A 13,499-nucleotide genomic window follows, 5' to 3' on the forward strand; every position below is an offset into this window, starting at 1 on the left:
TATAAAAATCAAAGATTATTACAGCCATTTTTTGAATAAACCCCCAACCAAAGCAGTCGGGCAGGCCAAACATGTACGCGTCGCTTCACGCTCTCCGTACTCATGGCTGGTTGACTCAATCTTTGCCCTTACCTGCAACACAGAGCACCCGTGAGCCGAAGCCCAGCAAGAAAACTCATGCAGCTCATAACATATGCAAATTATACAGTTAATCATATCAGATAGTCCACAGATAAACAAGTCAACCATTAGACTAAGCAAACACGGCCATGCCGCCCCAGAAGCCTTACCAAAGCCTGGGGTCTCGGTCCTCACCGTAAGGATTTCTCATGTATCCATTGGGTCCTACCCTGACTGTAAGCATCCCATGTGCTAAGTGGTACTTCCGGCCCCACTGCCGTTCTCGGCCTTTCGCCGTTCTCGGCTCCATTGCCGTTCTCGGCCTTAGCCGTTCATTTCACTATAATCACACATATAATACATTTCCAAATAACCATTCACACATATAATAATTCACTTAAGGTTATACATTAGCACATAATACAATCTAGGGCCATGCCCTGCAATAACACTATGGGCCCATGCCCTATTCTCAGGTGCTACAGTTTTCTTACCTGTAATCCGAGCTTCCTGATGCACTAAAGCCGCGAGCACGGTCCTCTAACCCGAGCTTCACAAAGACCTAGTCACAACACGTACAAAACATCCTTTAATACTAATCAATTCAAAAATCACTTCCCGGAACCAATTCCACACTCTCGGGACTCCCAAATTCCTAAAACAAATCATTGGAAACATCCCCCGAGCCCCCGGGACAAATGCCCAAAATTGCAAAATTTCCCATCCTGAAAAAGGCGTAGCGCCGCGGCGCTACCTGCAAGGGCCGCGGCGCCCAGCGAAGTCAGAAAGTTCCCCTGACTGTAAACAGCCTCGCGCCGCGGCGCCCAAGAACAGGGCCGTGGCGCTCCTTCGCGAACTCAGACTTTCTGGGTTTTCTCCTTCAATTCCCTCATCCCAAAACACCTCTAAACCAGCCCAAACACATACCTCAACCCCAAAACCAAATTGAAACCTCAAATGAACCATCTAATAACCTATAGACACTATCATCAAGATCAAAAACACAATCGCACCCCAAAATCCACACCTTAGATTCCTAATTTCAGCAACTCATACAAAACTTAAAAACTTAACTCATGCTTTAAATTTCTCAAATCAAAACAGAAACAAGCCTTAAATTTGCATAAAACTTCTTACCTCAAATGGAGAATTCACCCCAAGCTCCCTTGATTCTCCTCCTAAACTCCCACTTCAGCCACTTCTATTCTTCTTCTTCTTCTTCTTGCCCTAGCTTTTCTCCTTCTAGTTTTCTTTCCTTCTCTTCAAATTTTATCAAAACCAACAATGACCAAGCCCAAACCGTGTACCCCTATAAAACAGCTCAAATTTGTCTAAACCCCTTGCCAAATGACCATTTTACCCCTCCAAATAATCCTTTCCTAAGTAAGCCATCAAGGGCACTCTAGTCTTTTCACTTATATTTCAATTCTACCATTTTCCAACTAAACTTGTTACCCACAGCAGTAACTAATGGTTACCCAGGTTACTCAATCACCAATAACCATTACCTGCTAAGTCTCAATTTAACCATAACAATTCCTAAGGTACCCCTAGGCTCCTCCCGAGCCGGGTATAAAATCCCGTTGTGACTTTTGAGTAAACTAGTTCTCTAGGACCCTCTCGGCACGTGCATCACAATAATAACACCACACTCACGTGGTACAAATCACATAATACAATTATCACATATATGCCCTCAGCGGGCTAAAATTACCAATTCACCCCTATCATGCAAACGGGGTCCACATGCATATTTATTTCACCTAACATGCATACTAACCACATAGTCATGCATCTCGAATGTTCAATTAGTCATATAACATGCTTTAAATCATAATCACGCATTTACTCATGAAAATCACACATAAATCCTATTATGCCCTCCAGGCACACTAATCAAGGCTCTTAAGCCTTATTAGCGATTTTGGGTCGTTACAACTCTAGGGGCTACAACCTAGATTAGCCTGGGATGTTCATATCACCACTGTGGCAGGAGTTATTACTTATGCACAGATGGTGGAGAAGGCGCTCACGACTGAGAGTGTAGAGAACAAGATATGGCGGACAATGCAGCCATAAAAGATTTAAGGAGGACAGGTCCTCCATTTGTGGGTTCTAGTAGGGGTGGAGGCCCCAGTGATCACAAGAGGAAGGTTCCTAATACCTTCCCAACTCCAGGTCCAGACAAGCGACCCCATGGTATTGCAATGGGTCGTCAAAGTGGTAGTGAGGCCTGGAAGACTCATCCCGAATGCCCTAGGTGCAAGAGGCATCATTTGGGAGAGTGTAGGGCAAAGGCCTGCTTCTTGTGTGGAGCAGTGGGTCATTTCAAGAAGGACTGCTCTAAAGCAAGAAAGGAAGAACCCAGAAAAGTGGATAGCTCGGCCCTAGCTCGAGTGTTCGCATTGACACAAGCAAAAGTTGAGGCTTCACCCTCAGTAGTTACAGGTCAGCTTCTTAGTGCTGGAACGCCTTATACTATTTTGATTTATTCTGGTGCTACACATTCTTTTGTTGCTAGTAGAATTATTGATGGACTGTGTAGACCATGTGATTATTATGCTGTGGGGTTCGGGACCTTATTACCCACTGGGGAGTTGGTGGTATCCAGGAGATGGGTCAGATCTTTTCCAGTGACAGTGGAGGGTAGGGAGTTGTCAGTGGATTTGAAAGAGTTAGTTATGACTAACTTTGACATGATTCTTTGTATGGATTGGTTAGTGAAGTATGGGGCAACCATAGACTGCAGAAGGAAGATGGTCTCCTTTGAGCCTGAAGGTGAGTATCCTTTTTTGTTTGTTGGTACTATGCATGGACCTCGCATACCTATGATTTCTGTTTTGAGGGATAGAGACTTATTGCAAGGAGGTTGCATAAAATTCTTAGCCAGTGTGGTTGACGCCACTGAGGTCATGCCAATGAGACCAAAAGAGACCACATTAGTCTGTGAATTCCTGGATGTGTTTCCAGAAGATTTAGCAGGGTTGACACCACACAGAGAGATTGAGTTTGTGATAGAACTAACACCAGGGATGGAGCCAGTGTCTAGAGCACCTTACAGAATGGCCCTAGCTGAATTGAAAGAATTGAAAGTACAATTGCAAGAATTGTTGGATTTGGGTTTTATCAGACCTAGTTTCTCACCTTGGGGTGCGCTAGTTCTGTTTGTGAAGAAGAAGGATGGTTCTATAACGATGTGTATCGAATACAGAGAAGGGAATAAGTTAACAATTAAGAACAAGTATCCTCTGCCAATGATAGACTATATGTTTGATCAGTTGCAAGGTAAAAGGGTATTCTCAAAGATAGACCTTCGTTCTGGTTATCATTAGTTGAGGGTCAAGGAGGGAGCCATACCAAAGATTGCTTTTCGCACTAGATATGGGCATTATGAGTTCTTAGTCATGTCTTTTGGATTGACTAATTCCCCAGCTGCTTTTATGGATTTGATGAACAGAGTGTTCAAGGATTATCTAGACCAGTTTGTGATCGTCTTCATCGATGATATCTTGGTTTATTCTTAGTCAGAGTCAGAACATGAGAAACATTTGAGATTGGCTCTACAGAGACTGAGGGACCACAGATTATTTGCCAAATTTAAGAAATGTGAGTTCTGGTTATCTCAGGTATCTTTCCTTGGGCGCATTATTAGTAAGGAGGGGATTAAAGTAGATCCAGCCTAGATTGAGGCTATGAGAGATTGGCCAAGGCCAAAGAATGCTTCTAAAGTCAAGAGTTTCCTTGGATTGGTAGGTTATTACAGACGTTTCATGGAAGAGTTATCTAAGATTGCTACTTCATTGACTGGGCTGACACGCAAGAATTAGAAGTTTGTGCGGCCAGACAGGTGTGAGAATAGCTTCCAAGAACTGAAGCAGAGATTGATTACAGCTTCAGTTTTGAGTCTCCCAACAGATCAAGAGAATTTTTTGATATACTGCGATGCTTCACATAAAGGTTTGGGCTGTGTTCTGATGTAGTCAGGTAATGTAATTGCTTATGCTTCACATCAGCTGAAGGAGTATGAACAGAGATATCCTACTCATGATTTAGAGTTGGCGGTTGTGGTCTTTACTTTAAAGGTATGGAGGCATTACCTTTATGGGGAGAAGTGTGAGATCTACACTAAGCACAAGAGCCTGAAATACTCTTTAACGCAAAATGATTTGAATATGAGACAAAGGCGTTGGCTAGAATTAGTAAAAGATTATGATTGTGAGAATTTGTATCACCCAGGAAGCCAACATGGTAGCTGATGCTTTAAGCCGAAAGGGTTCGGGGAAAATTTATAGTGTGAGGCTGATAGCCAGAGAGTTAGCAGATGATATGACCAGAGATGGTATAGAGTTGCTGGTGGGCCAGTTGACCAATATTATGCTACAATCTACGCTATTGGAAAGAATCAAAATGGGTCTGTTGGGTGATCCACAGCAGATCAAGATCAGAGAGGATGTTTTGGCTGGAGTATCCAGAGATTATACAGTGTCTGATTTGGGTTTGTTGAGGTGCAAGGGTCAAATATGTGTTCCATTAGACACTGCTATAAGGCGAGAGATTATGGAAGAATTTCATACTACACCTTACTCTTTGCATCCAGGCACCACGAAGATGTATCAGGATGTGAAATCGTTGTATTGGTGGCCTGGGATGAAGAGGGATGTAGTGGAGTATGTGGCTAAGTGCTTGACATGTCAACAGGTCAAGGCTGAGCATCAAAGGCTGGCAGGGTTATTGCAGCCTCTGGATATCTTAGAGTGGAAATGGGAGGACATCACGATGGATTTTGTGGTGGGGTTACCCAGGACTGTTGGTCAGCATGATTCAGTTTGGGTTATTATGGATCATTATACTAAGTCATCTCACTTCTTGCCAATGAGGACTACTTATGCAGTTGACCAGTACGCAGATCTCTATGTGAGAGAGATCGTGCGCCTTCATGGAGCACCGAGGTTGATCGTGTCAGATCGGGACCCCACTTTTACTTCCAATTTCTGGGGGAGTTTACAGAAGGCCATGGGAACACAGTTGAAGTTCATAACTGCTTATCATCCTCTGAAAGATGGACAATCTGAGAGGACGATCCAGAAATTAGAAGACATGCTGTGAGTATGTGTACTGGACTTTGGTGGGTCATGGAGTAAGTATCTACCTTTGATAGAATTTTCGTACAACAAAAGTTATCAGTCTACCATTGGGGTTTCACCTTATGAGATGTTGTATGGTAGGAAGTGCAGATCTCTCATTCATTGGGATAAGACAGGAGAAAGGAGATACTTGGGTCCTGAGGAATTCAGAGGACTAGTGAGGCCATTGAGAAGATTAGAGCTCAGATGCTTGCTTCTCAGAGTAGGCAAAAAAGTTATGCAGATCCCATGCGCAGGAACGTGGAGTTCCAGGTGGGAGACTACGTTTTCCTTAGAGTTTTGCCATGGAAAAGGGTGAGGTGGTTTGGGAAGAAGGGCAAGCTAAGCCCTAGATTTGTAGGTCCATTTGAGATACTGGAGAGGATTGGTCAGGTGGCTTACAGGTTGGCCTTACCACCGGCATTGTCAGCCTTGCATAATGTGTTTCATGTTTCAGCTCTTCAGAGGTATGTATCTGATATGACTCATGTTTTAAGTTATGAAGATCTGGAGCTTGAGGCATATCTCTCCTATGAGGAACAACCAGTCCACATACTTGACAGTAAGGACAAGGTCCTTAGGAATAAGATGATACCTTTTGTTAAGGTATTGTGGAGGAATAGTAAGGTCGAGGAAGCGACCTGGGAGCTGGAGTTAGATATGCAGAGTCAGTATCCCAAGCTGTTCAGGTAAATTTTGATGACGAAATTTCTGTAAGGAGGGGATAGTTGTAATGCCCCAAAATCCATAATGATGATTAATGGTTGGATAAGTAAGCTGGGAGGGCCATAATTGATTTATTATGCCATTAAATGATTATGTGCATGTTTATGTGAATTATATTATAATATGATGTTAAATGCATCCATGTGGCTCCACATTTGATCATAAGGGCATTTTGGTAATTTGGCCCATTGAGGGCGTAATTGTATACTTGTATGCATGTTGGTGAATCATTGATAAGGCCACATTATAATGTGGATTTGTTCGAGCCATTCGGCATGAGACGATCTTTGAGTGCAAGTTAGTGGTTTGGTCATAACAGGATTAAGTTTGGGGCTCGGGGTGAGTCTCAGGATAATTTGGTGATTAGAACATTACCAAGAATTAAAGGGTAATGGAATATGATTTATTGGTATTTGAGAATTTTGGGAATAACATGAATTTGAGGGTGTTAATTATGATTAACAAAATAGACAAGAAAGGACGATTTTTCCCTTGGAGGCTATTTAGAGTTTTAATTAGGCTTAGGGGCAATAAGGTCTTTTCACCCTAAGATATATATTACCCATTGAAGGCTGTAGAACCTTGCCAAACCAGAGCACCATTCTCTTCTCTCCCGTACATCATTTCTCTTCCTTTTCCTTTGAAATTTTGAGCCTAATTTGAGGAACCAAGCTAAGGATGTGGACCTTGAGGGCTTAGGGTTGTGTTCCACCATTGAAGAGGGTTCTAAACTGAGCTTGAGGTAAGGTTCTAGCAATTAAAACTCTGATTTGCTCTGTTTTTCTATTGGATTTCAGCTTGGATTTCTAGGTAGGATAATGGGAATTGGTGGGAGTTTCTAGCTATGGTTACTTGGGTTATGATGCCTAGGACTTATGTATATGGCTTTTGGGTTCATTTTGGGAGTCTAAATGAGGTTTGGAAGCTGGTCTTTCAGGTTGGAAATGGTGGTTTCGAAGGAGGGAAAAACCAGGGTTGAAAACCCTGGTTGTAGCGCAACAGCGCCCATCACTGGGCGCTACAGCGCTAGCCAGACAACCTTTCACTCTGCCTATAGCACTAGGCGCTAAGGGGGTAGCGCTACAACGCTACCCTACTTTTCCAAATTCTCGTTCTAGGCACTTTTGAGGGTTTTTGGCTTGGGGTTTCAATTCCTAAGGCCCGAGATCGAATCTACTCACCGTTTGGGTACAAATCGGGGCCCTGGGAGTGAGGTTTAGGTCAAGAACCTTTTATTGTTGATTTTCAAGAATGGAGGTTATAGTTGGCTATTACTAGGTAACCGCTAAGGAATCAAAAGGTCGATCATTCTCAAGGGTCGTTCTTTTACAATTTCTCGTCCGAACTAGAGGTAAGAGAAATGCACCCCATATGTGACATGCATGGTTATTATTGAGGCATGCTGAGTGTTTAAATGTGGAAATTGATTGTATATCAAATGCTTATTAAATCTTTCTTACTTGTGAATGGCACTGACTCATTAGTCAAAATCGGAAATGGTGTCAGTAGTAACTGTGAAGCTGTGCCTCATTAGTCAAGTTCGGTAGTAGTACTGAGCACTGGTCGTATGGTATTGACTCATAAGTCAAGAATGGTCTTAGCGTGTTTAACACAAGCCGATAAAGATTAGATCTAATTGACATCAACATTGAATGACTCATCATGAGCATTGATGCCGGAGTGACCTCAAGTTCGATGAAAACTAAAAGCGCTTGTCTAGCCTAATGGCTAGTCACTTAGAGCTAGGGCCAGAAGGTCCAGGTGACTGCATCATCACATGGCTATTGGTGCTGAGCCCACGTTAGTGACTCACTCATCAGTCACTCATCTGATTCATGTTAGTGACTCACTCATCAGTCACTCATCTGATTCACGTTAGTGACTCCCTCATCAGTCACTCATCTCATTCACGTTAGTGACTCACTCATCAGTCACTCATTTGGTTTAAGCTAGGGACTTACTCATCAGCCACTCATCTATTTAAACTAGTGACTTACTCATCAGTCACTCATTTGGTTTAAGTTGGTGACTTATTCATCAGTCACTCATCTGATTAGGGCTACAAACCCTACCAAGGTTACCAAAACTTTGAAGTGATATTCGCTCATTTGTTCAGTATCATAAGTTCTGTATGATTATCATGATCATCATTTGATCTTATATACATGCAGTAATGAGTTTTCTTGTTGAGCCTTGGCTCAAGGGTGCTATGTGGTGCAAGTAAAGCAAAAGAAAAGCTCACCTAGCCTTGAGTGGAGAGCTTAGGTTGCGATGTGTACATATGTGGCCTCTTGACCACCACAGCCAAGGCGTTTCACGGAGGAACTAGGGGTTAACCCTATTTTTGACTCTTAGGTCGGCGGGTTGAAACTTTTACACTGTAATGGCCATTTTGAATTATAAATAACTTGTAAACGCTTTTATGGGCCCATGAACAGTTTTATGTTTTAAATAAAATATATCCTTTCCTTTTGATTGGTTTTGCACCTTAGCTTGTTAATAACACCTAGATGCACGTTTATAACCTGTTGACGCGGTTCTTCGGCAACAGATAATTATATGAATAAGGAGAGGGATTAGTGCTAAATAATGAACCATAATAGATGAATGATCTCAAAGGCAAATTATAACTCGAATACTTTTTTAGGTGGTTCAAAGGTTAAAATCCTTCTAGTCCACCAGCCAATATTATTGATATATCTCTGATATTCTTTACAGGGTATTTCTTTACAAATTAGAAGCCAACCCTTTGCAACTCCCAGGGTCTCCATATATATAGGGAGAGGGCACCTAGGTGTTGGCAAGGGGGGTCATCCCGTGACCTTCTTACCCATAATGTCACTTTTGTGACATTCATGATTAATTCCTAAAACCTGACAATGAAGTGTGGTCTAATCAATAGGTAAGGGGGCTAATGGGCCACATGGCCCAACCCAGTCATGGGTGCCTGAACACGCACGTTTATGCTGCGTGTCCGAGAATTCAGGAATGGAGTAGACATATGATGTCTGATATATGCATGTTTACATTGCATGGTTGACTTTATAAAAGGTCGGAGGTGTCAACTCAAGCTCGTACCCCGAGTTTGATGTAGTCTAAGCTCTTGGTGTCCACACTGCTGACCCGATGCCTTAGTAATCGCACTAAACCTTTGGTTATCTCAAACTAAAGAGGTAGAGCCTTGTAATAACAGCTCCGGGTAGGTGGCTTCCACGTGGTTGATAGAATTATGCCCTTTTCTAGCTCACTAATAACCCATGGATATTTAGGGCGTACATTTTCCCCCCAAGCCCATGCTCGTGGCATAATTTTTGGGTAAGGAAAGGTATGAGATTATAGTTATAAGATAAAATCTTTTGGAACAAGATTTTCACTCTAGTAAGAGTGTTATTGAAGGATTAAAGGTAAAGAATTAGACTCTGGAGTTATGATCAGAGGTATGATCAAAGGCATGCATGATTATATGATTATATGGATGTGAATATTCATGTTTATGAGTATTAAATGTGTATGTGGGCCCTGTTTAGCTTTCAAGGGCATATTTGTAATTTTGGCCCGTTGAGGGCATAAAATGTGATTATATGTGATAAATTGTTAAGACCGCATTATTATGTGGATATATTTGCAGCATGTGGCTCGAGACTTTCTTAGTGAGCTGATTGGTGAAATAGTCATAGCGGGGAGTTATGCCCAGCTCGAGGTAGCCTGGGGGTATTTTTGGGAATTTAGATAATGTATTGGGGATTATTAGACATTGGGAAAAATAAATGATGATTAATTGGATGACAGAATGAATAGGTGGTTCATAGGAACATTTGAGGAATTAGTTGGAATTGGGAGTGAAATGACCTTCTTACCCCAAGGAGTCATTTGAGGATTACTTAAATTAGATGGGCAGCTTGGTCTTTGGTCTAAGTAATATACTCAGAAATTTAGGAAAACAAAAGAGAAGAAACTAGAAACTAAAGGAACTTTCCGCTCACCCTCACTCACCTCACGTAATCCCTATCTTTCACTCTCTTTTGTGAAACATTGAAGTTGTGAATTAGAGATGGAAACAAAGGCATCAGAATAGGCATTCTCTATTTTTTTTTCCTCTCTCCCATATCCCTCTCTCTCTCTTGAGGTTTTTGCCATTTTGGAAGAGGAAAACTTGGGAATGAAAGCTTAGAGTGTAGAATCAAGCTAGGATCAACTTGGGAACCATTGAGCAGCCAACAAGGTAAGGAATTCAAACTTCAACCTTTGGAATTTATGAGTTCTTGTTTTTTTTTTTATGGTGATTTGGGCTTGAGAGTTTGAGTCTAGGTTTTAGGGAAAAAGGTTAGGATTTTGTGGTTGCTGGAGGGAGAGGAAGAATCGGTGGCTGTTAAGGACCATCCAGAGGCTAGGGTCTAATTTCTCTTTGAGGTAATGATTTCTAGCCCTTGAATGTTCTGGGTTTTCTGGTTGTCAGTGGGTGTTCTTGAGCTTGAAAGCTCAGTTTTGATTTATGTGTTTGGTGAGGGTTTCAGCCAAGTTTTTGATGTTATTAGGTTGTTTTGGATGTGATATAGGGAACTGTGGACTCAATTTGGTGTTTGATCGATGATTGGAGTGAGTTTTTGGAGCATTGGCTCGGGGAAGTTCGAAGGGAGAAACCCATACATTTTCATTTTTGGTGCTAGCGTTGTAGCGCTAGGTTGAGAGCACTACAACACTAGGCTGTGTTTTTCTGGGGGTTTTGGGTTTCTGTCAATAGCACTGTAGCGCCCACCTTGTAGGGCTGTAGCGCTCCTCAGCCTCCTAAAATTGGTTTTTGGGTATTTTCTTAGTGTTTTTGTTTGGGGGCTCAGGGGACGGGTTCACCACCTCGTTTTGTGGAACTTGGGGTCCTGAGAGCACGAGTTTGGTCCCGGGATTGACCTTTGGAATTCAAACTCATTGAAGTATCATTTATGGATTGTGACTAGGTGTACGCCAAGGCTCAAAGCGAGATCTTGCTCGAGGACTGTTCGTAGTAACTAAAGCACTCGGAATTAAAGGTAAGAAAACTACACCCTTTTTGTGTGGTTGTGATTGGACTAAGAGCTCCCTATATTTTAATACAATTGTTGTATGATTATGATATGCCATGAGAGCATGAAATAAATAGCCTAAGAGTGCCGAAATTGATATTTGCACACAGGGCGCGGCTCGGCCACTCGTAGCTGAGATTAATTAAATAATCATTGAGCTTGGCCTAAGCAAGCCAGAGTCAGTGGGTTAAACACTGGGCTCGACCTTAGTGAGCTGGAGATAGTGGGTTAAATAGAGGGTGCAGCCTAAGAGCGTCGACCCTGAGTATTGTATGATGATTATGTTAAACTGTTGATTATGAATGTGATTACTGTTATTAATCTGATATTGATTGCTTGTTGAATACATGGATGCTAGACTGATGAATCTTTACTTGTCGCCACTGTTGTGTGCCTGTTTTGGCCTGATAAATATTCAGTTAATATCTTATGAATTATTTCATTGTTTGGATTGTTTATGCTATGTGATATGGTTTTCTTGCTAGACCTCGGCTCACGGGTGCTACGTGGTGTAGGTAATGGCAAGGGTAAGATGGTTCAACCATGAGTTGGAGAGCTCTGGGGGCGAGGTGTACATTGTCAGCTGCTCGGCCGCCATGGTCGAGGGATTGTACAAGGGCAGAAACCTAAAATATATATTTTTCCATTAGAGTGGCCTTGATTATTTATAACTTTTGGAGATTTTGTAAATATGTCATTTAAGCCCTGTTTTGGGATCCCATGTACCAAACATTTGTTTTAATGAAAAAGTTTCGTTTATGGCCAAAATATTTTATCCCTAACTTGTTTATGATTCTAGGATCACATTTTTCAATTAAATGACTCGATTAGCAAGTCTTGCGCTATTTAAAACACACAGTGTGACGACCTTGGTTATCTTGGGTGTTATAAAATTCTCCCATTTCTCTATTGTACATAGTTTAACTCCATTCTTAGCAATTGTTTTCTTAATTTTTTTCCCAGAATGCATGTGTTTACATTATGGTAAATTACCATGCCAAGTGATTTACACAAACATAGTAATAAAAAACAATTGTACAGGGTTGAAGGCTAATCAAGGCAAATCTCAAGTTTACTTTGGAGGTATTCCGAATACAGACAAGGTTAGTTTGCTTCAGGTTTCGTAGTTTGAAGAGGGAACATTTCCTCTTAAATACCTTGGGGTTCCTATGAGGCCAACAAAATGGAAAGCGGCTGATTGTGATGTGATCCTAAAAAAAATTAAGCTCAGACTTCACACATGGGCTAGCAGGCATCTCTCATATGCAGGGAGGACTCAACTCATTACTTCTGTCTTATTGGGTTTGCGAAACTACCAGATGAATATCTTCTTGCTCCCACAAAGTATTGTCAAAGAGGTTGATAAACTTTGCTTGTGGTTTCTGTGGGGTAACAATGGTACCAGAAGCAACTTCCATCTTGCTTCCTGGTCCAAAGTCTACTTGCCAAAAGCTCTTGGGGGTTTGGGTTTTGGTGAAGGAGCTAAATGGAACAAGGCTATGCTTGCTAAATATATTTGGACCATTAGTCACCAACAAGAGACTTTGTGGGTGAAGTGGATAAATACTGTCTACTTAAAAGGCCAATGTTTCTGGCATTATCAACTTAAGGCCGATTCAAGTTGGTATTGGCGTAATCTTTGCCACATTCGAGATGTCTTTACTCAAAAGGACATAGATGATGCTGGCAGTCAAGGGACATTCAAAATTTGTATGTTCTATAAAAGAATTATCCACCAAGATCAAGTCAAGTACCATCATTTTGTGTGGAATAGGATGAGTGTGCCAAAGCATCATTTTATAATTTGGCAAGCAGTGAATGACAATTTGCTAACTCGAGACCACTTGCAAAGGGTGCTTCTTCATCTTGACAGCTACCTCTGCTCGGTTTGTGGTCAGACTGAAGAGAATCATGACCATTTATTCTTTAATTGTGATTTCTCTCAGCAGGTGGTGCACTTGATCCAAGTTTGGGTTGGCTGTAATTGGCCTCTTCGGTTCAATGATTGGACCAAATGGATTAAAGATATGAGAAATGGTGTTAAGGCAGCGATTGTGGCAGCAGTGTTTTCAGCAACAATTTATTATATTTGGCTAAATAGGAATTCTTGTATTTTTAATAGATCCTCATATAGAGTGAATGTTATTGTAGACATGATAAAAAGAGATATAGTTTATAGAGTTAGTTGCTTTACTCAAAAGAAAATGAAAGAAAATGAGAGAATCTTTGTGAGGAAAATGTGTTCCTTGTAATATTGCTGGTGCCTTCTCCTTGAGGGAGGTTGTGAGTTTGTAATTGGGTTTGTGATTAATGAAATCATTCTTTCTTGATCTAAAAAAAAAACAATAGAAGAATATTAAATAACTTCAATCTTATCCTTTACCTTATTTCTTTCCAAACTCATCAAATGAAAATAATAAGAATAGTATTAAGATATGATATTCATTTTTTTCGTAGCAATGATAACGTCGTT

General features: G+C 41.3%; 1 protein-coding gene across 1 annotated transcript; it reads left to right on the forward strand.

Moving 5' to 3' along the window:
* Nucleotides 1–12,195: 12,195 nt before the first annotated feature.
* LOC133796120 (uncharacterized) lies at nt 12,196–13,278 on the forward strand. Its single transcript, XM_062233601.1, has one exon. The coding sequence runs from the start codon at nt 12,196–12,198 to the stop codon at nt 13,276–13,278; it is 1,083 nt and encodes a 360-aa protein (XP_062089585.1).
* The last annotated feature ends 221 nt before the right edge of the window (nt 13,279–13,499 follow it).

Source organism: Humulus lupulus, chromosome 8 (genome assembly GCF_963169125.1).
Source record: "Humulus lupulus chromosome 8, drHumLupu1.1, whole genome shotgun sequence".
NCBI lineage: Eukaryota > Viridiplantae > Streptophyta > Magnoliopsida > Rosales > Cannabaceae > Humulus > Humulus lupulus.